Source organism: Nipponia nippon, unplaced genomic scaffold, assembly GCF_047370975.1.
Source record: "Nipponia nippon isolate SJK-2023a ecotype South Korea unplaced genomic scaffold, ASM4737097v1 scaffold_4, whole genome shotgun sequence".
NCBI classification, from domain to species: Eukaryota; Metazoa; Chordata; class Aves; order Pelecaniformes; family Threskiornithidae; genus Nipponia; species Nipponia nippon.
In genome coordinates this window covers 99,076,931-99,097,701 of record NW_028262358.1, presented here as the reverse complement: position 1 = coordinate 99,097,701, position 20,771 = coordinate 99,076,931, and the positions used below count along the sequence as shown (strand labels likewise).

The window sequence follows — 20,771 nt, the reverse complement described above, 5'->3', positions numbered from 1 at the left end:
AACCTGTTTGTGTCCCTGAACATCGGTGTTCATTTACCCAACCCTCCACTCACAATCAAATGTGAAATTACACCTTTAGTAAAATGTGGATGGTGATTTGGAGAAAAAAAAAGGATTTGTGGAATATTTTCTCATTTTCGTCAACGCAGAAAGCTAAAAGTGGTATTTTACCAAAAGACATCTGTGTACCTGCTGCTTAGGCAAATCTGTCTTTTCAGCCTTTTCTCCTTCTTCTTTACTGAGTGTCTTGCTGAGGTTTGACACCCATTTCAGTAAATCCCCAGCTTTCTCAAGATGTTCCTTCTTTTCTTCTTCCATTGACTTCTGATGAGCACCGCAAATTGTAAAAAACACGTAAACGTAAATTGTTGGAATATTTAACATTAATGTCCCTAGAAACACAATTCTACCACAATGGCAGTATTATCACATAAACATAAAATGACTTCTTTTTATTTATCACCACATGCATTACTATGACACTTTGATGTAGGAACAAAAATGCCACATAATTATGGACATTAACAAAATAATTCCTCAAATGATTTGCAATTGTGATTATGGTGCTTATTCATACACATGTACATTCATTATAACATGATTGATATTAAGAAAAAGCATAGCTTCCCAGCCATTACTCAGCAGATAAAATCTAAACAACATTTGCATGTAAAGTATCTTCGAATTGCTGCCTTTGCATTACCCTCAGGTGTGGATATGTACAGTCAGCATAGGATATCAGCATTTTGCAATCTATGCACATGGATTACTAAATTACAATTAGGAAGAATACGTTGCTTTTATGTCTACAGAAACAAGAACAATAGAAGTAAAATACTGAGACATTTCATCTTTTTCTGCACAGGAAAACAGATTTCTTTTTATGGTAGTACAGCCTGTTAGTAGTTTGAAATTTATCAATACTTAGAAAACAAGCTTAAGCCCTTCCATGTATCACAAGTAAAAATGAACACATTTTATTTCAATGGAATTTTGTTAATTTGATATGTAATTGTAATTCATTTGCCTATTAAGAGTATGAAAACAATTCTAAAAAAAAAAAAGTTACCTGAAGTGAAAAAAAAAAATTAGGATATGAGTAGCTCATTAAAATTAATGAAATACCAGTATGAGAAAAATTACTTATGCATACATGTTTACTGGACTGCATATTCAACCCCTGTATACTTTATTGCCACTCTTGTAAAATAAATTATATCTGCAAACTCATTTGTAATATTAAATTAAGTATCAGGTCACATGAAATACTGCACTGTCCTCATTTGCAAAATGGGCAATGCCTTTCAATTTTTAATATAAGAATCTGATTCTTGTCTCACCTAAATCTACCCATTTTGCACTAATGTTACCTTCACCAACCTCAGTATAACTTCTGATTTACACTACCTACATGTAGATAACGTCAGACAAGGCCTTCAGGTAGACTGAACCCATAGTCTGCATTTTGAAATTATGAATCTGCCTAAGCTTATCTATAAATTTCAACTTTGTAACAAGTAACATCTAATTCCTGTTTCAGTGGTTTATACTAATTAGTGGTTTGTACTAATTAGTTTTGCAGCAACTCATGATTATGTTAGAAAACACTATTTATGATTTTCCATAAACGCCTTCATAGATCTTTTCCTTGACTTGAATGGGTTTTAAAGCAGGCCCCCAAATGAGTGCTAATATCTTTGTTCCATTACGAATTATAGTAAAGACTGGAAATTCCCGTTTTCATGGGCTGAGCTGCTTCTAACAATCGCAGCCCAGTGTGGCAATCAAAAACAGCTGTCTCTAAAGCTTCTTTGTAGGTTAACTTCTTCTTCGTTTTGGGGCATGTTAAAACTTTACCATACAATTTTTCATCTTTCATCTTTGTAGCTGTGACAGCATCAATAATACCATTCTTAATTGCATCTTCCATTGTTAATCTGGAATGAGACTTTGGATCTATCAACCCGCCAGTCAAGTACTGATACTCCAGGCAGCGCATACCCATTTCTTTGTCTATGGCATTTACGTGCATAGCTTCAACAGCTGACATAACTGTGTTCCTTACAGGGTGAATGATCCCAGTGAAGACCAGTTCACACTGCTGGATTTGCTTGGCACAACCATCATCGATTAACTCCCTTTGCAAAGCTTCTGAAACACTGTACTTTTTCCCAGTAAATGGATCAATTATGCCTCCTGTACTAACCTGAGCTTCAAGACATCGGAGGGCAGTAACTCTATCTACCAAGTTTTTGCGTGAGGCTTTTAAAACTGGAATTCTTTCATTGGTTTCAGAAAGCCAGAACCCTGCAATAGGACTGTTTAAATCTTTATTTGGCTGTGAACTGCTAATTAAAATATCACCAAACTCATTAGCTGTGATTAAACCCTCCTTATATTTATTGACTAACGCTCTGCCAATTCTACCCTGATTTAAGGTCTCCTCAATATTAAACTGTATACCAGTTTTAAGATCTGTAAGCAAAAGAAAAGAATTCCCATCAGAGTCAAAACATGTAGACTCCTTCCAATCAAATTCCTGTTTGGAAAGCTCAAGATACGTAGCTTTATCAACACAATTTTTTTTATAAGCCTCATATGAAGTCATTTCAGCTCCTGTTTTGATGTCTACTACAGAGATTTTATGACTTTTCTCTGCTGATGGGCTGCTTATTTTCCTTTCACCAACTGGAAGCAGAAAGCATTTACTACTTACGCTGAACAAACACATTTTCAGCAAATCACAGTAGTACATAGCTTTCCTGTTATTCGGATTGTGAAAACATTTTGCATTACTAGAAGGTTCATGCAAAAATTTTAAGATTGTGTTATTAAGCAAGCCAAGCTGCACGGCGGTTTCTGGAGGTACACGAACACTTCTTACAGGATCAATCACCCCCCCACTTGCAATCTGAGCCTCAAGGATATTTTTACCTTTTTGTCTTTCTAAGAGTCGAGCTTCCATAGCCTGATACACAGAGATCACTTTCCCAGAACAGCGATAGCCCAAAACAGCTTTCTCTGCCTCAAGCAGTCTACTCTTGAATTCATTATCTGCAAGCCCTCTAACAACTGAATCATCAACAGGGAATTTCTGACCTGTTGTGGGATCAATGATGAAACCAGTAGCTGCTTGGGCCTCTAAAAATGCTAATGCCAATGCTTTTCCTATGATTCTTCTCTTTGCTGCTAAAGCAAAAGAGAGTATCTCTTTGCTGGATTCAAGGTACAGCCCAGCTATAGCTGTAGGTTTAGTTAAAAATTTTTCAAGACTTTTCTGAACCTCATCAATAGTTTTCTGCCCTGAATGGAGCTGCTCAACTGTGAGCCTGTCTAAAAGTTTGACTTCAATCAACTGTCTGGCAGTTACATCATGTCGGAGACCTTGGAATTTAATATCATCATATTCCTCTGTAAAACATTCCAACTGAGTAGCATCATCAACAGTTTTCAACATCTCTTCCCCTAAGAAAGAGCTCATCTTTGCAAAGTCTTCTCTCCTAAACCCTTCGGATGTTTTGTATCCCTCAAACATTCTCTCTTCATTACCAAAAGTCTTGTCATTTTCTTGGTTTAATGTTGTGACTTCAACATGCATGTCATACTGCTTGTTCTTCACTATCTGTAAATAGGAATTTTTTGACACAGTGAGAAATACGTCTGCAGAACTATGGTGTACATAATTCACTCCTAAATCCACCACCAGAGAAACAAAAGGGAGAACTTGAATGTAAGTCAGAGAGGAGAACTGCTACTAGCATTGGAGAGCAAAGAAATATTGATAGCTGGAGTTTTAATGTGCATTTGCCATTTCAAATATTTATTCAATAACAGGAATATGACTAGACTAAGCAACAATAACTGTTGTTTGTTACTATATGAACTTAGTGCTGTTAATCAAAGCTTATTTTGACCAATAATGATACAATGGTGTATGTGAATTCCTGTTTCCAGTACAAACTTCTAAAATAATGTGTCCCTTAGGTATCAACAAGCTACAAAGGTCTAATGAAAAGTTTTTTGTGTCATGTAAGAATGAAGGGGTTCCCTTCACCAAGATAAGAACATAAGAAACATTAGAGAGAATACAGAATAGTGATAAAGCATAACTAAAAACAAACAAACAAAAAAATAGAGTAGTAAAACCCAGCACTAGGAAGGCAAACCCTCACAAAACGTAGTGTGTACCTCCAAGGGATGCAGTTTTACCACTCCTAATTCATGTTTCATGTCTTCTCCATGTCTAATACTTTGTCTGGAACTGGGTAGGTTCCTGTTTCTCAATTTGTCCCTCTCAGATGTTCCAGAGATTTGGCTTGCTTTATCAAAAGTTATCTGGAACTGTGTACTCGTTTGAGAAACAAACTCTGTAAAAGATTGTGGGCTTGCATCTTCTTCTAGCGATTGGTTTATTCTTGACATCTGGAACTGCACCTCTCTCGGTACTGTATCATCAGCACTCACGTACCATGTATTTTCTTCTATTTGATCAGATTTAAAACCTGATCTCTCCTGTTTCTGCCTTAACAAAGGTGAGCTAGGTTTTGCATGTGGAAGAAGCTGTTCAAATTCTCTGGCTGTGGTGTCACTCAGGTAATTGAAATCATTCCCTCTTCTCTCACAGCTCAATTTAAATCCAGAATCTTGGAGTTTATTATTTTGCTGAACTTCACTCTGAAACAAAATAAACCTGTGTTCATTCTCCTTGACCTGCAGGTCCATTTTCTGTTTCAAGCTCTCAACCGTGCGCTTCTGCACTTCCAATTCTTCCTCAAGTTTCCTGCACTTCTGGTGATAGTCCATTTCAGCCTGCTTCCCTTGCTGTAGTTGTTCGTGACATTTTTTAAGCCTTTCTTGCAAATCTTCCATTTGTATCTTGTACAACATGATGTTTTCCTCAGCCATATGCTTTTCCTGCTGAAGAGCAACACATTCTAGTTTTATGCCAGAAATGTCCTTTTCTGTGATGCTATGGGATTCCAGTAATTTTTCAACTTTTTTTCTGAATTCCTCTGCAGAGTGTTTAAACTTAATGGATTCTTCCTGAAACAGAATCATCTTCTTGCGTGCCATTTGTTCATCCAGAGTCTTCTGATAGAGTTCATCCTGTAATTTTTTTAATTTACTACTTAGCTCTTGTATATGAGCTTGTTGTAGTTGTATCTTCTGCTCATTCGCTCTCTTTTCCATAGTTAGAGCATTCATTTGGGCATTTAGATTTTTGACCTCCCGGTCAATGGTTAGGGTGGAAGCACTTTGCTTATCACATTTTTGTTTATATTCACTAGCTAAGTCTTTTGTTTTTGCTAGATCAACTTCTAGGCTTTTAATTTTACATATGAATTCTTGCTCAATTATTGTTTGCTTGTGCAATTGTTCATTTGTTGTACGCAGTTGCTCTTTGAAACCATCTGCTAGGGCTTTTAATGTATCATTTTTCCTCTGAATACTTTGTTTTTCCAAAGTCACCTTCTCTGATTCAGACTGAATTTGATTCATCAGTAGTTTTGTTTCAGTATTCCATTTATTAAGGTCCTCTATCTTTCGTTTCAATGTTTCTGACACCTGATTACTTTTGGCTAATTCAGTCTTCAGCATCTGAATTTCCTGCTGGTTTTCTTTCTCTACTTTTGTTTTTTGAAGCAACTGTTCCTGAATTTTCTTATATTGGTCTTGAAGATTATTTGCTTCTCCTTTGCATGACTGTGTTCTGTGTTCAGCTGCCAGCTTCTCTTTTTGAAGAGAACTGATTTGTGAATTCAAATGTTTGATAGTGATTTCAGTTTTTGTCTGTGATCTCGATAATTCCTCTAGCTGTCTTTTTAGCTGTGTCTTTTCTTGCTGAACAGATTTCAGCTCCTCCTGATAGTTCATCTTAATTTTCTTAAGATCCATAGCTTCTTGCATCACATCTTCAGCTTTACCTGTGGTTCTATGCAGCTGTTTCTCTAGTTCTTTCAACTGCTGCAAATATCCCTGCTCTACTTGGTCTTTTTCCTCCAACTTAATTTTTAGGCATTTAAGTTCACTATTGACTTTATCTAGTTTTTCTTTTAATAAACGAGACTTTTCTTCTGTTGATGATTTCTGAAGCTCAATTTCATTCAGTTCATATTTCAGGTCTTTAATAGTTTTATCAGCTTTTTTGTTAGCAAGGGTTAGCTCATCTATCTTTTGTTTAAGCTCTTCTACTTTTTTGGCTTCCTGTTTCTTCTGGAAACTTGTAATTTCAGGATCAGTGCTACAATGGCTGCCTTTCCCAGCCATGAAAGTTGGCATGGAAGTTTCTCTAGTTATAGAGTACCTGCCTTCAACAACCTTCCTTCTGGATTCCCTTTTTTCCTTCTCTTGCAGCTTTATTTCTGATAGATTCCCTTTAAATTCAAGATCTTGTTCCATTTGCTTTATCAGTTTCATAAGCTTCTCCTCTCCTTCTGTTTTTTTCTTCAGCTCCTGCATTAAGGTTTTTTTTTGTTGCTCTAAATCATGAAGATTAGTTTCTTTTCTTCTTAGATGCTCTTCAAGGTTTCTTCTGGTAAAGGTGCTTTCTTCTATTTGATTTCGAAAAGCACGGAGGTTGTCTTCCAGTATACTTCTTTGAGTCTCTGCCTGAAAAATGAGCTGCCTTACACACTCCAGCTCCTGCTCTGCATCTGCCTTCTCTTTCTCGATGCTCTCTAGATCTATACGACACTGCTTTGCCTCTTGCTCAGCCTTGGTCTTCTGAAGACAGATCTCTTCCATCTCCTTTTGCTGCTTCTTCCGCTCCTTTTCTGCAGCTTCCCTCACTTTAGGGAGCTCCTGTTCCACTTGGAATTTTTGTTTCTTCATATCCTCCAACATTTCCTCAAGTGTTTTTACCTTTCCCATGAGTTTTCTGTTCTCATCAATTGTGCTGTTTTGCTGTGCCATTAGATCTGAATATGCTTCACGCACTGATGCTTCCTTATTCTTTAAATTCTGTAAAGGAACGAGATAAGTTGCAATGTATTTTTTGTAATACAGCATATGAAACATGTTAGACTCTTTGAAAAACAGAGTGGAAAATACTTACTCATATATATACGGTACGTCCAGAAAGTAGGACGAGCAGTTCCCACCACCATCACCTTCTCTTGATACAGTAAGCTTCAGGAAGTTACCATTAGCCAAATATGAAACCCTTCATAAAGACATCCACAAAGCGAAGAAGTCCTGAAGCCTCTCACTTCAGTCAGATGCCTCTTAGCGGTAAGCAGCGTCAAACAACAGCTTGCATATGCTTTTTCTCCAAACAAATAGGTAGAGCAAACAGTGAGCCAAACACTATGTGCAAGAATTCCCCAGGAGGAAGTGCCCTACCTTTTCTGGATCAGTTCAGTAGGAATTGGAAGGAAGATTTTACGCTTGCAAGCACAAATAACACAAGAGAAGTTTGGAAATCCCCTCCAAGAAAAGAAACAGTATCTAGAGCTAGAGCCAAGATGCGTCAGCTCCAGAAAGAGAACTATCTAAACTCCAGTACATCTATGCTCCGTAGTGGGCTCCACAGTCCCAGTGCGTCCACTGGATCAGCTGAGGGACTGGTAAGAGCACAGCTGCTCTGCAGTGTAGACGCAGTTAGAAGTATACACATGGTAATTAGGAAAATGCTAGTGAAAACCAGTCTGCTAGTAGTCTCCCTGTGTTGGCAGATCAAGGTAAACTCTCATAAGCAAGATGTGTGTTCACCATTAATAATATGGTTGAAACCATACATACCTTGTCTTCGTTAGCACTATTATGGCGTTAGTTACCAAATGTGAGCTAACATGAGGTAAGAACACACCTATATTCCTATGATCATACAAACATGGCATGAAGAGTAATTATAGCAACATTTTCAAATAAACAAAATGTTGGTTTAGTTCAAATTTACAAGATTTACTTGATTTTTCATGATATATGAAACTTATTTCCTAAAAGGCTAATGCAAAGGCAGCTTCTTCAGTTCCTCTCTATATCTCCCCAGTGTCACAATTTTGAACAGACCCCAATGGATACAAAACATTTAAATTGGTTTCTTATCAGATCTCCCATAGGCACAAAATCTAATGTATTATGCTTGAAAAAGAACAACTAAAAATACAGATACAGTCACAAACTATATCTTGTTATCTTTCATTATTTCTAATCAACATGGCTGAGCATCAGCTGGGTGGAGAAAAGGATGGTAATTAGTAATACAAAATAAAAATAAATTTATAAGAACTTAAAAAATGTAAGCATCTCAAAATGCAAAGTAATTAATATCATTAGCATATACATTGTTTAAATTATGTTCAATCAACTTTAAATCACTTGACCTTGACACATTTTGAGATTCAAATGTTGATTTAGAGTGGTTTCGAATCAATTTTAAATTAACTGTTTCATTTGCATTGCATAAAAACTCTGGTACCTTAATAATAGTTGTGCTGCTTTTCTCTTCATTATCACTGTTTCTTTCTTTTTGCTTTTCATTTTTTTCAATTGACGCTTTTTTCCCTGTTTTTTCACAGAATGTTTTCTGGAGTTCAGTGGTTTTTCCAGGTACCTTAGTGCTACGACCCTTATCTCTACTGTCCATTTCTGCAACTAGCAATAAATCCTTACTTTTCTGACCCTGTTCTAATTTGTCTTCTCCACTCCGCTTCTTCCCACTTATATTTATGTTGTCCCAACCACAAATTTTCCCCTGTGATATTTTCTTCTCGCTTACTTTCTCACCATGACTCAAAAGCTTTTTTGCTAATTCATGTTCTGATAATGGAAAATAATCCTCTCCTCCAGAAATAATTTCTGAGAGGGCTATATTTGCATTTAAATCACCAGTATTTCCTAACAATTCCATACCTAAACTTGGATCACTCTGCACTGGTGACACTTCAAAATCTAATGGATAAGATTCAGAGACTTTTGCTGCATACCAATTCTCTAAAATATTTCCTGAAGGAACAGCCAAAATTTCTTGCATTGTACTCTTGGCTTCATTTAGATTTACATTTGTTTTTTCTGGGATTTCGTTTTCTGCTATGAAGTAACTTTTATCCAGAGGTGCTCTGTGCAGTTTGTTTGTATCCCTTTCAACACTACAAGAAACGCATGAATTGCTCACAGACTGCAAATTTAACTTTGTTTTTTCACTTCCCTTGTGTGCTGCCAGCTCTCTGAAAGAGGATGCAACTTTCTCTAAAGGTGTTGCATCCCTTACACCTGAAAGACAGTCACCTTTTTCACCACACACTTGAAACTCTCTGTCTTCCGAGTTTAAAGTAGTATGGCTATTACTTTCTGCAAAGCAATGCTCTTTACGCTGACATTCAAAATGAGTTCTTGGTGAAAAATGTTGCTGCTTGTAAGGGCTGATATCCAGGGCATGCTTTCCAGTTTTTGGAGTAGCTTCATCTTTCTTCGTTGTTAGCTCAAAATTAGTTTCTGATTGCATCGCACATTTGTCCTTTGTTGGAACATCACTCCCTGCCTTTCTTGAACAATTTTTTCCTGTGGTTTTGTGCATCATTTCCACTTCAGGCAACTTCTTTGATACGCCCTCTGTTTTCTGTCTCTCTCCATTAGCAATTTGCTCATTTAACATTTCACCAGGATCATTATTCACACTCACACAGATCTCAGCTGAAACAAAACAATCTTTTCTACCATTTTTTTCTTCTTTACCTTGATTACCAAAACCCACTAAATTCTCTTGCTCTGTATGTAGCTTATTTTCTCTGTTGTCACTAATGCTACCTTCTTGTCCACTGAAATTTAAAAATTGCTTTAATGTTCTATCAGTTTTGATTTCATCGTATCTGTCTACATCTGATTTTCTTATATCAATTTCCAATTTATTTTCTGTGTGTTTAGGTTTACTGGAAGATTTATCTTTTTGCAGATATTCCACATCCATCCTGCTTTCATTAGGTGTGTCTTTCTCTCTGAATTCAACAGCTTCATTACATCCCAAACGTTGAAAGACTTCAGCTGACTTCACAGGTTGCTGGAGTTCACTCTCCTCAGGTAAGCTCTGAGCATGACAGCACATGGATTAAACTGAGTTATCATGGAAAGGACCTTACTTTTTCCTTATTCTGTGCATTCTTAATGCCATTTACTGAGAGTTAGGAAGAAAGACTGGCATGGAAGAAAATCTTGGAACAATCACAGACTTCAGAGGTCTGATCCCAGAAGAAAAAAAATAATCATTCCTCCTTTGCAAAGGATTATTCATTTTCTGATTTGCTACCCCGATTACAAAGAAAAAAAACATCAAATCACTTTGAGACTGGAAACCTACTTAGGTTATCTTCAAAGAAGCTATCAAAAGATTTAGAAGGCTGCCGGAAGGTGGAGGAGGATAGAAGATGGGGGGTGTCTGATTTCCAAAAAAGCAGTCCTGGAGATTCAGATCAGACTGAAACTCAAAAGAGTTTAAAAGATTCCATGTGCTCTTGAAGAATGTGAAGCCTATTGGCATTCACAGGTTTCTTGATCCTTGTTTCAGTTCTTGTTCTTTGTTTCACTTGTTATCCTTGATACCATTAGCATTATTAGTCATACTAAATCCTCAGTTATAATGGCTACTTATCAACAAATATCATCTATTTCCACCTGTATGCTCCACCACTTCATAATGCACAGAGATACATGCTGTTAGCGTTACAGCTTGTCCAGAGGTATTCCATAGCAAGAAGAGCCAATAAAGACAAAGCCAGCACCAGAATTACATAACATTTAATTAAGAGCTCTGATTTTTTTTCTGTAATAGTAACATTAAAATTTATACCCTTATGAGAGTGTTCTCCAATTTATGTACTTTATATAGGACTACATTTAATATGGGCACAATTAATTACAGAAATACATTTAATATGGGGATTATTTTAGAGATATGCACTGTATAGATTATACTAAAACACTGTAGTCTTTAAAGAATGACTATACAACCTCTTTCAGAGAGAAACATTTCCAAAGAAAGTGAAGAATTTAAAAGGATTTTTTTCTCAATTATTTGGAAGGTTGATTCTGCAGCAAGCATGTATTTTGAGTAATTTGTCTGCTCTATTTCAGTAACCTCCTCTCGTTAATCAGATTCAACGATAAGCATAAATAAAATGCTGTTTGACCCCAAGGAATCAATACAGTAGAAAGGTAGAAGGAAAAAAAAAATCTAAACACGTCAAAGAAACTTAAATTAATTATGAGGGCATTGCATCTACCTGTTTAAAGAACTCTCTTATATGCTGCTAAGTGGACCAAAATGCATACTATGGAATATTAAGGCCTACGCAGAATATCAACGGTGAATGCACACTGAGTTTGCCCTCATCTTGATGTCTGCATTTATCCAAAAGATCAAGCCCTAAAATATTAAAGTATCAAAATGTACTGTATGTAACTACATCTCCATAAGAATTTAGTGAATCATACAATCCTTCTAGCTGGAAGAACTGGTAAAATGTATGGATGGTATAGGATTTTGGTTATCTGAATGATAATGATTTACACTCCTACATTCCTGTATACAGCGCAGTATATAAGGACTTTTAGTCTTTCATATCTGCTGCTAACTTTGTGAATAATTCCAACAGGTATATTGCTCTTTATTTGCCTAGCTGTTCTTTTTACTTGGCTGGCTGCCAAGGGAAGACCTACCTCTTCCTCTTCCAGTCTTTTCAAAGAGTCACCTGCAAACTTAATGTATTGGGTCATCAGGGTCACTAAGGCAGTATAACGAGTCCGTAAATCCATGAACTGCAGAGAAACAAAGGTGGGGGGGAGGAGAGAGAGGGAAACACTCCCATTAACCTTCAAAGAAGTGATGAAAACTACTCTAGAATCTATCCCAATTTTAATTCCAAAACCCTGATTGTGGAATCCACAGTCCTAATTTTTATTCCAAAGTTGAATGCCCTCAGCAGGGTGCACTTGCACAAATAAATCCTAAGGACCTATGGAGAACCATAAGGAGAAGAAACAGAAGACAATGTTTTGACTTCACAGTCACTTGATTCTTCCCCCCGTAAGAACAGGTTGTAAGAGGGACAAGCAGTGCTGGTCACTACTCCTCTCTCTAACAGTTAGCAGGGAAACAGAATTCTCCTTCCCACCCAAATGAGGAGGATTTGCCTTGAAATCTGTCAAAATGTCCATATCTGGTAAGTTTTACCATAGCAAAGACGAAAGCTCCCCCTGTTTACTGTGCTCAAGATCTGGCCCAGACGTAGTTCTAAACAGTTTTACTGAGGTACATTTCTCATATAGTTTTTTATGATTTGTGGGACTTTCGTTCATCAACAGCCATATACTGTCTCATTATCTAAATACAGCATAATGACCAATAGGATATTTATCACATCATAAATCTATAGAGAAAAAAAAAAATCTTCCTTGGGTTACCCTATTTCATCATTAATAAATCCTAAATCCCATTTTTGTGTTTATTCTGTTTTAAGCAAAGCCTCAAAAAACCACATTTTCCTGTGGTAAGAAATCCATTTACCTCTTGAATAATGAAGTCTGATGAGCTTTGCATTCTTCGACGTTTCACTGGAGATTTTTGTTGGGAGTCAACCATAGCTCTGTAGGTCATAGTCTGCAACTCATAGTCCTGTAAAAAGAGAAAATACACAAAATGATCGGCATTCCACATCATACTGACGCTAAAAAAAAGGATTTGAAGTATAACGTTATTTATTACCTTCACAGCAGCTGAGTATTGTTCTGAATACTTCTGGCATTCATCTATTTTGCTTTGTTTCATTTCAATCTCAGAAACCAGCATCTGTAAAATATGAATCTACATCTTCATCTTAAAAAGTGATTTTTATTACTATTATTATTAGCTTTTCTGCTTTATCTAACATAATGAAATTTCCTTAATACACTCATTTCCATGTGGGTACAAATAACTACATGCTCAAGCCCATGTCCTCACTTTGTCAGGCTTACAGAAGCAGTGAAAAAACCCTGTCAGGTTTAATAGATGGTGAGTGAATTTAAAAAGAAACTAGAAATATACCACTTCATGCATATAATTTGTTATTATGTCTCTTATTTAAGCTGCATTTCCTTCTTGCAGGAGAGAGTTGTTGAGTTTAGCTCTGCCTCCATGAAAATAATTCTATATCCATAACTACCACGAGCAGTACTGAATAAAAAAATGATGTGATAAGGACAGTCCAGAATTGCAGGCACTCTCTAAGGTTTTGCTCTTCTTGCAGATTTGAAGACCAAAACAACCTGGTCTATAAAGTGACTATAATCAGTGAGCGATACATTACTGATGTTAGCTGCACTGTAATCATAAAAACATTAAAGCCGGTGATTATTTGGAATTTTACAATAAGGGCAGAGGGACATAAGCACTTCCTATCAAGAAATAAGGCTGACATGACTGGGTTTAAAAGATATTTTAATTCTTTTTCAGTCATTAAAGTAGTGCTTTCCTACAATGAGATCCCCTTCATACCTTATGTTGGTTCAGCTGTTTAGCCAATGCTTTGCTATTTTCAGGATGGATTTCTTGAATCTTTCGCTGAGTATCTTCCACTTGTTGAATCCACGTGTCCAAAGAATTGTAAGCATCTTTGTAATACTTCAGAGATTTATTAATGCCTTCTAAGTCACGCAACCTGATTTTATTTAAGAAGATATGCCAAAGGAGAGAAGATTAATATAAAAGATAAAAAGTACAACACTGTGCCAAATACAGCTTTAAAGGCTTTGGATACCTTAGCTCTGCTATAGCTTACACTATAAACATACTAAAATAACACTAACTAAACAGTAAATTAACGAAAACATCAAGATTCCCAGGTTGAAGGAATCTTCGTTTGTCATAAATGACACCCAGGAGAGATCCTACTACAGAAGAAATTCTGCATGTATCCGTCATTAGTGAGCCAAACTGCTTGAAACTCCATGAGCACAGGAATCCTCAAGAAGAGGGAGGTCTCTGCAACAGCAATTAATTCTGTTATAAGAAGTGAGAGTATTTCAAATGTGACCTATGTGAATCAAGAAGGGAAACAGCTGCACTGCAGGTTAGGCAGCAGTTCACCATACTCTGTCTCCTACAAAACAACAGCAGTTACACTAAACCCAAAGCTTTTAAATATTCTAATGTGCAAAGGCAACTGATCCTGTTGGGTAAGTCCATTTTTAAATCATGGTTTTGACCTGAAAAAAGACTGCTGTGTATTTCTTGAAAGTGGTTTCCATATTAATGAAAATACTGACATTTTTTCTTTCATGATCCTTATACTTCAAAGACCATATAAATAAAACTAATCCAAAACACCACATGATTATGGACGCACATACTTATTTAACAACTTTTTATAGTCTGATTTGGAATGAATAGTTTCAATCACACTGGTGTTGTTCTCAAGATGCCAAAACGAGACTGAAAAAGAGCAAGCAAAGGAAACAATATTGCTCAGGTTTCATACTTGAGCATGTTTTAAAGCTAATAGCCATGAAAAAGAGAAAGGATCGTGGTAACTGCAGCCAATATTTGTACATACTTTTTGTATAATGATCATCAGTGTCAAGCTGTTAGGAAGTAGCAGAGCAAACATTCGCAGAAAGCAGCTTGTTTACAGCGACATGCTGCAACTACCACAATCTGTCCTATTTACGCTAGAAGCCACTATGTATTAACAGCCGTGTTTCAGCATATTCTATTCAGGATATGGCCCTGTGAGGAGAGCATGTGGTTCATGTTTGCCCTCTGAAGAAATAAGGACACTTCAGTACTTGACAAAACTACTGTTTCATCATTTAAATTAAGTCACGCTACCAGATGATGAAAAATCTGAGGTGGATTTAAACCTAGCCCTTCTGCAGTCAGCTTTAAATAAATCAGCTCTTGCCCATCTCCTTTTTAACTCCTAGCAATGTTAAACAGAGACAACTAAATTAGTTAATTAAAACTGAATAACTTCAGCAGTACACCTGTACGGATATCCACCCCTTAAAAAAGGCGGACAAAAATGTGAAAGGTGGGTGTGAGAAGTTTTACATGAAAAGCACTATCTCTGATGCTCTTGTTCAGGTTATCTATAATGACAAACTAAAGTATATTTTAAAGGAAATAAATTCAGGCTGTATAGTACAGACTTCCTTAATTTACCCATACTTTTTCCTTCAGTCTCTATAGTTCTGTTTCCTATATAGAAAGGGAACAGAACTATAGAAACTGAAGGAAAAAGTATTTCCCGGAATGTCATGTATGGACATCTCCTTCAGGATTACAGGTAGATGTCTTCTGCTGTATCCATATATCTGTGTAGGCACGTGCATTTGAGTAACATTCTCCAAATTCATCATGACAGTAATACTGAAGGGCTGAATTTAGAGCAACATCTCAATCGGTTATTGAGGCTGCATGAAAACAGTTGCACACCAAAAGAAAATACTGGCACTTCACCAAAAGTTGTTGTGACAAAATTATCACAGAAGTCAATGGAAGCTAAGAGCTTCCAGACTTAGCACTCGAGTCATTAAAAGCAAGTTAACATGAATCCAATCATAACTGATGAATAAGCTCATCAGTTTAGCCTGTCAGAATTAATTATGTGGAGAAACAGATGGTATTTCCATAGGACAGCAAGCCATTTCTGCAGGCTTTTTTTGGAAAGGAAACAGTCAGTTTCTCTCTACTGTGTCTCAGTAAGTTGTAAGTAAATGAAGTTTCTATATCTTGCTAATCTTTTGGTGCTCAACAGTCACAGACATTTCCTGTGGAAAAGAAAGACAACAATGTCAAGCGCACAGGAAAGGTAAGAATCCTTGATCTCAGTACTTTTCACAAACAGTTCAGAAAACTATTCTGACCTATTTTAATACTCATTTCTGATTATTTTTCCTCAGAAACAACAAAAACAGCATAAAACATGAAGAGATTATAATAAAAAGTTATACAAACCTATTTTCAATTTGAGAATGAATGTTTTGCCACCTCTCGGCTAACTGATCAACTTTTTCTTTATGCCAGTCAAAGTCAAGATCACGTTCCTTGTGCATTTTAAACATCTGATCACTGATCATCTTTGCCTTCTGCAGTTCATCCTCTAAGGCATGGAACACTTGTCTTTTCTCATCTACTTCAGATCTCCATTGCTAGTATGCAATAAATGATAAATTGTAAATAACTCCTAGATTATGACACCATTTTATAAATTAGTATTTTACATGAGTAAAATGTATAAATGAATAAATCAAAAATGCTTAAATGAATATTTTACTTCTGGTTGCGCAAACACTGTAATGGCACCAGAATGGGTCTGAAGCAACTAATTAGCTATGAACTGCAGAATAATTCTAAGTAACAGCATCCCCCACAACACATACATCAAAACAGGCACAGCAAATTAACACGCTTATCTTATAAACTACAGCTTTCAAAAAAATCCTTAGGTAGATGCCAATCATTCTATCTAACAAAAAAACATTACTAATCATTTGCAATATTAAAATGAGGTATATACAGGTATAACACAAAAAATGCTGAACTTCAGTCTTACCCCTTCTCAAAGATATCTGCCAAACCTCCTAGGAAACCCTGATTAGTGTACCATAGCAGTTAGCAGGAACGTTATTGTGGCCACATTTATATAACAATATACTTACGTTACCTTAAGCATATGTTACCTTTTGAAAAGACAAAAAAAGTAAGTCTTACAGCAGCATTAACAAGGGCCACTCTTGAAAGTTCAGATACTGCAAGGCATTTCCTAACAGCAGGAATGCTCGTGCACACTATCCAATTCCTAATGCTCCAAAGCTGTCATTTTTTTCTGGGATGTCAATCCTAATACAGACTTTCCTCCAAATACACAAGCCAATTTTTGATACACTATACAGTACAGCATAACCAAAACAGGTGTTGTAAGACAGATCATTTTCCTATTATTTTTTGATTTGCCCATGAACAGGCACCAGCCAACTCTTACCTTTAATGTACCCATCAGATTTTCAATATTGTTTTTGTCAGCTGTTACTGCCTCTTCTTCACACAACTTAGTTTCATAGAGTTTTACTAGCGATTCTGCTCCTTGGGTGTTCTTCAGCACCAAATTTACAGTTTTTAATCTGAAAAACGGTAATCTCCTGTTAACTGAACCATCAATAACAACACTCAACACACTTGTGCTTTTCAGCCTTTTCATGTCACGGGGTACCCCTTTATACAATGTTAAAATTATGTTAACTCCCTTTTCCTTGATCGGTATTCTTCATACTAATATTTTATATTTAATTTATTTTGAAGAGAAACTGTAAACTAAAACATGCGTGATGGGAGATGACCTATTACATACTTATCTATGTAAATAGAAGACATGGAATAAACTTGATTCATGTTCTGAATAACAACATTGAGTTCAGAGCGCAGAGTAGGGACTGAAGGTGAACCAGCAGCTTGACTGAAAAACTCTTCGCATTTATCTGTGATAACTCCCAGGTCATCCTTTAGTCGATCCAGTTCTTTCTTCAGTTTCTGTAAAATGAAAGGTGATTGACAGTGCTTTTATCCTACATCAACCTCACGTATACTCTACATATCATTATCAGTACAGGTCTGCTCTCTTTTGCTTGTTTCATGTGGACGCCATTAAAAATTTTTAAAAAGGAACGTATGCTTAAGAGGGAAACTAACAGAGTCGCCATTTATTGGCATCTTTCTTCTCACAAACACAAGCTTAATCTTTGACTCTTGTCTTTTCAAGGTGCACTGCAATCTTTCCTGGCTACACTCAAAACGTCTGGATGTATTTGTTTTAAAATAAAGCTCTTTTCCTAGGTAAAAGAGCCTTTTTCAAAGGTTCACCTCTTGCTCTGAAATCCTAAACACACTTTCATGTAGATCATCCCTTTCCATTGGGGTTCGGATCTGTCGTATTAACCGCTCCTCGCAACTCTCCAGCTGAAGTCTGATATTTCTGACTTCGGAGATGTACAGATTGTAAATAGATTCTTCCTGCTCTTCTGTTGAAAGAAACAAGGCACACGTTAGCAAACAAAGCCATCATGTTATTTCCACCATGTCTTCTTATGAAACACTTTATAAAGTCACCATTCTACAGGTCTTTTCATGACTGGCTGAAATCCCATCAGTTTCCATTGGAATTTTGATTTTAAGGCAAATTTTAGGAACCTTTAAATTTTAGCTATTATTAGATCACCTCCTCACAAGTGAAAAATTAGCATACATCTTTGACCATTCATCTTAGGCACAGGCATCAACCCTCACGCAGACACTGCTAAACACAGTGACTGATTCTTTCAGTCAGATGATATCAGACATACTACTACAGTAAATCTCCAGGGCTTGTTGTTTGTTTGTGTTTTTTTTAAATCCTCGCTTTCAGACACACAGGGCAAAACATCTTTCCTTACGTATAGTGAACTATGCTATGCAGTAATCAGCTTTGCACTACTGTATTTCTTTAAGTCATTAGCTACTCGACAGAGTAGTACATCAGAGCAGGTATTTAAAGCTTTCTGTTCTTATTGTATTTAAAACCAGAGTTAAGAAAACAGTGACTACAGGCATTCTGTGGAGCTAGGAAAATATCTAGGACACTTTTCTTGCCTTAGCAGTGTGAAAAAAGTTCTAATTCTGTTATGAACTCAACAAAGTAATCAAGTTGCATTTCCAATACTCAAAAACAAGGAAGGCATGACTAAACAGAGCTGTAGTGCACAGAATAAATTCCGGGGTGTAAAATTTTTTGTAGTGCTCTGTATATTAAGTAACATATCAGTATTTCTACATAGCTTAGTATACACAAATTTAAAAAAAAACTTAGAGCTTCTGTACAATGTAATTGTGCACATTGTTAAAATGATGATTCAATCCGTTCAGAAGAACTGGGGCATTAACAATATCAATATGAAAAAATGGGTAATTCACTGGAGCTTGTATTCAGAGAGAAAAGTTTTATCAAGAACTACAGTCTCTCTCATGACGGCATCTTTCTACTCTTCTCAACAAAGTTTTACCTCTTTCTGCAGATTTCAGCAGCTCTTGATAGTATTGCTTGCAAACATTAACTTCCCTTTCCAGCTGTGCTGTATCAGAGCTTGTAAAGATTTTGGACTCCTGGCTATCTTCCACAAAATCATCAAAGCGGGACTGCAAATTGCTTAGAACCTGCTGATGTTCACCTGGCAACATCGTCTTTATCTGCAACAGATTATAAACCCAAGGCACAGTCAGAAATGATGCATCACTCACACAGTTCCCTGTAACGCTTTTTATCAAAAAGCAATTGACCAATTACTAAGGTGGTAAAGTCAAAGAATCAAGGTTCTGAAAGCTTGCTGCTCCTGGGCTGGAGTCCACTTGACAGGTATCAGCATAACAGCTGATAGTTAACACTCACTAAAAAAATCCTTTTCCATCTTTAATGCCAGTAATGGGCTATTTTAAGGCAATCCTATATCAGACACTGTTTCTCCATCTAATGCCACGTAGCAACAAACAGGAAGCCAGCAAGAGTCACAGAAGTAGGGACACTTCAAGAATTATCTTCTTTTCAACAGCAACAGTGGGAAATTAGGAGTGAAAATGTCATTTTGGGTTATTACAAATATTATTGCAACAGTTTGTACACAGATATACACCAGTGTTGTGTAATAAACTATTATATTAAATAGCGTTACGCTATACATCTAACATTGTGTGATTCAGTGATCTCACACACAGTTTTAGCCAGACAGAACAGTATTTTCATCTATATCACTATTTCATTTCTGACAAATTGATCCTAAGTAGCTATTTGACATTTCAAGTTACAGACATGTATAAGAATGAAAAAATGCATTATGGAGGAATGAGCGTTCAGCTGCCTTCAGCCTGAAAGACTACATGTTGCTTCACAGCTGTTCCATTGTTAGTAAGAAGTTGCAGCCATAAGGAAATAACGGGGGTTTTCATGAAGATTAACCTTAGCCTAATGAAGCAAATCTCCCCAGATATCTTCAGCATAAATGCAGAAAGGTAGACTCTTCCAGAACAAAATTCAGATTTAGTCACTGGCCAACTGCTTTCAAGAGATCCTGTCCCTCTGCTGACAACAGGCAGTTAGAGAGATTAGCGCAGTAAGGCTACAGGTAGTTTTCGTAATACAACCTCTCTGCTCCTTCCCGAAATGCATCTGTGTAAAGGCCACTCAGATCAAGGCAGAACATTGCACAGCGGTAACCAGCGTGGCCACTGCCAGCTGTTCCCACAAGGAAGATGAGGATTGCTGCAAATAGTTGATTATACAGTATTTCTGGGAAGTGCAGCCTATAACTTCCCGGCAAATGACTAAGAGGCCCTTGCTAGATAGAGCACGTACCGAGGCAACGTTGCCAGCTTGAACAGCTTCAATTTCGTTTGTCAGGTAATGCCAGGACACCACACTCTTCATGTTTACATGTGACTCGTGCCAAAGGGCCAGAACATTCTGAAACTGCTGTTCAATCCTGAAACATAAAATGACTCCAACTTTAGATCAAAGTAACACATGAAAAGGGAAAAAAAGTTAAATGTTATTTTAACCCAAGCTTCACATAAATGAATTTTAAAAGAAATTTGTTTGTTTGTTTGTGCCTACCTGTTGGCTGTATCTATTGCTTCTTTGTTTGGTGGAGGAACTGTAAAGCATACAGATGGAACCATAGCCTCATTACCGCTCGGGCTAATGACTTTCCATTTAGCACGATGGGAGTTGTTTGCTAATACACACTCATCATCTTTGTAAATAGTTATCTAGTATTGA

The 20,771-nt window shown here is 36.7% G+C and overlaps 1 protein-coding gene across 14 annotated transcripts in view; it reads right to left on the bottom strand.

The window, feature by feature from the left end:
• The window catches only part of DST (dystonin), a 315,735-nt gene that overhangs the window by 119,951 nt on the left and 175,013 nt on the right, over nucleotides 1–20,771 (bottom strand). For 13 of the 14 annotated variants that reach the window (XM_087774770.1, XM_087774782.1, XM_087774784.1 and 10 more), the window contains 12 exons: nucleotides 20,607–20,761; nucleotides 20,349–20,475; nucleotides 19,006–19,189; nucleotides 17,831–17,988; nucleotides 17,322–17,500; nucleotides 16,956–17,094; nucleotides 15,929–16,122; nucleotides 13,469–13,631; nucleotides 12,698–12,781; nucleotides 12,500–12,607; nucleotides 11,653–11,751; nucleotides 190–324 (listed from right to left, as the gene is read on the bottom strand). In XM_087774770.1, the coding sequence (XP_087630896.1) occupies nucleotides 190–324; nucleotides 11,653–11,751; nucleotides 12,500–12,607; nucleotides 12,698–12,781; nucleotides 13,469–13,631; nucleotides 15,929–16,122; nucleotides 16,956–17,094; nucleotides 17,322–17,500; nucleotides 17,831–17,988; nucleotides 19,006–19,189; nucleotides 20,349–20,475; nucleotides 20,607–20,761 (1,725 nt within the window). Of the gene's footprint in view, nucleotides 1–189; nucleotides 325–8,419; nucleotides 10,025–11,652; nucleotides 11,752–12,499; nucleotides 12,608–12,697; nucleotides 12,782–13,468; nucleotides 13,632–15,928; nucleotides 16,123–16,955; nucleotides 17,095–17,321; nucleotides 17,501–17,830; nucleotides 17,989–19,005; nucleotides 19,190–20,348; nucleotides 20,476–20,606; nucleotides 20,762–20,771 lie in introns of all 14 variants that reach the window. The other variant, XM_087774769.1, reaches the window with a different exon arrangement.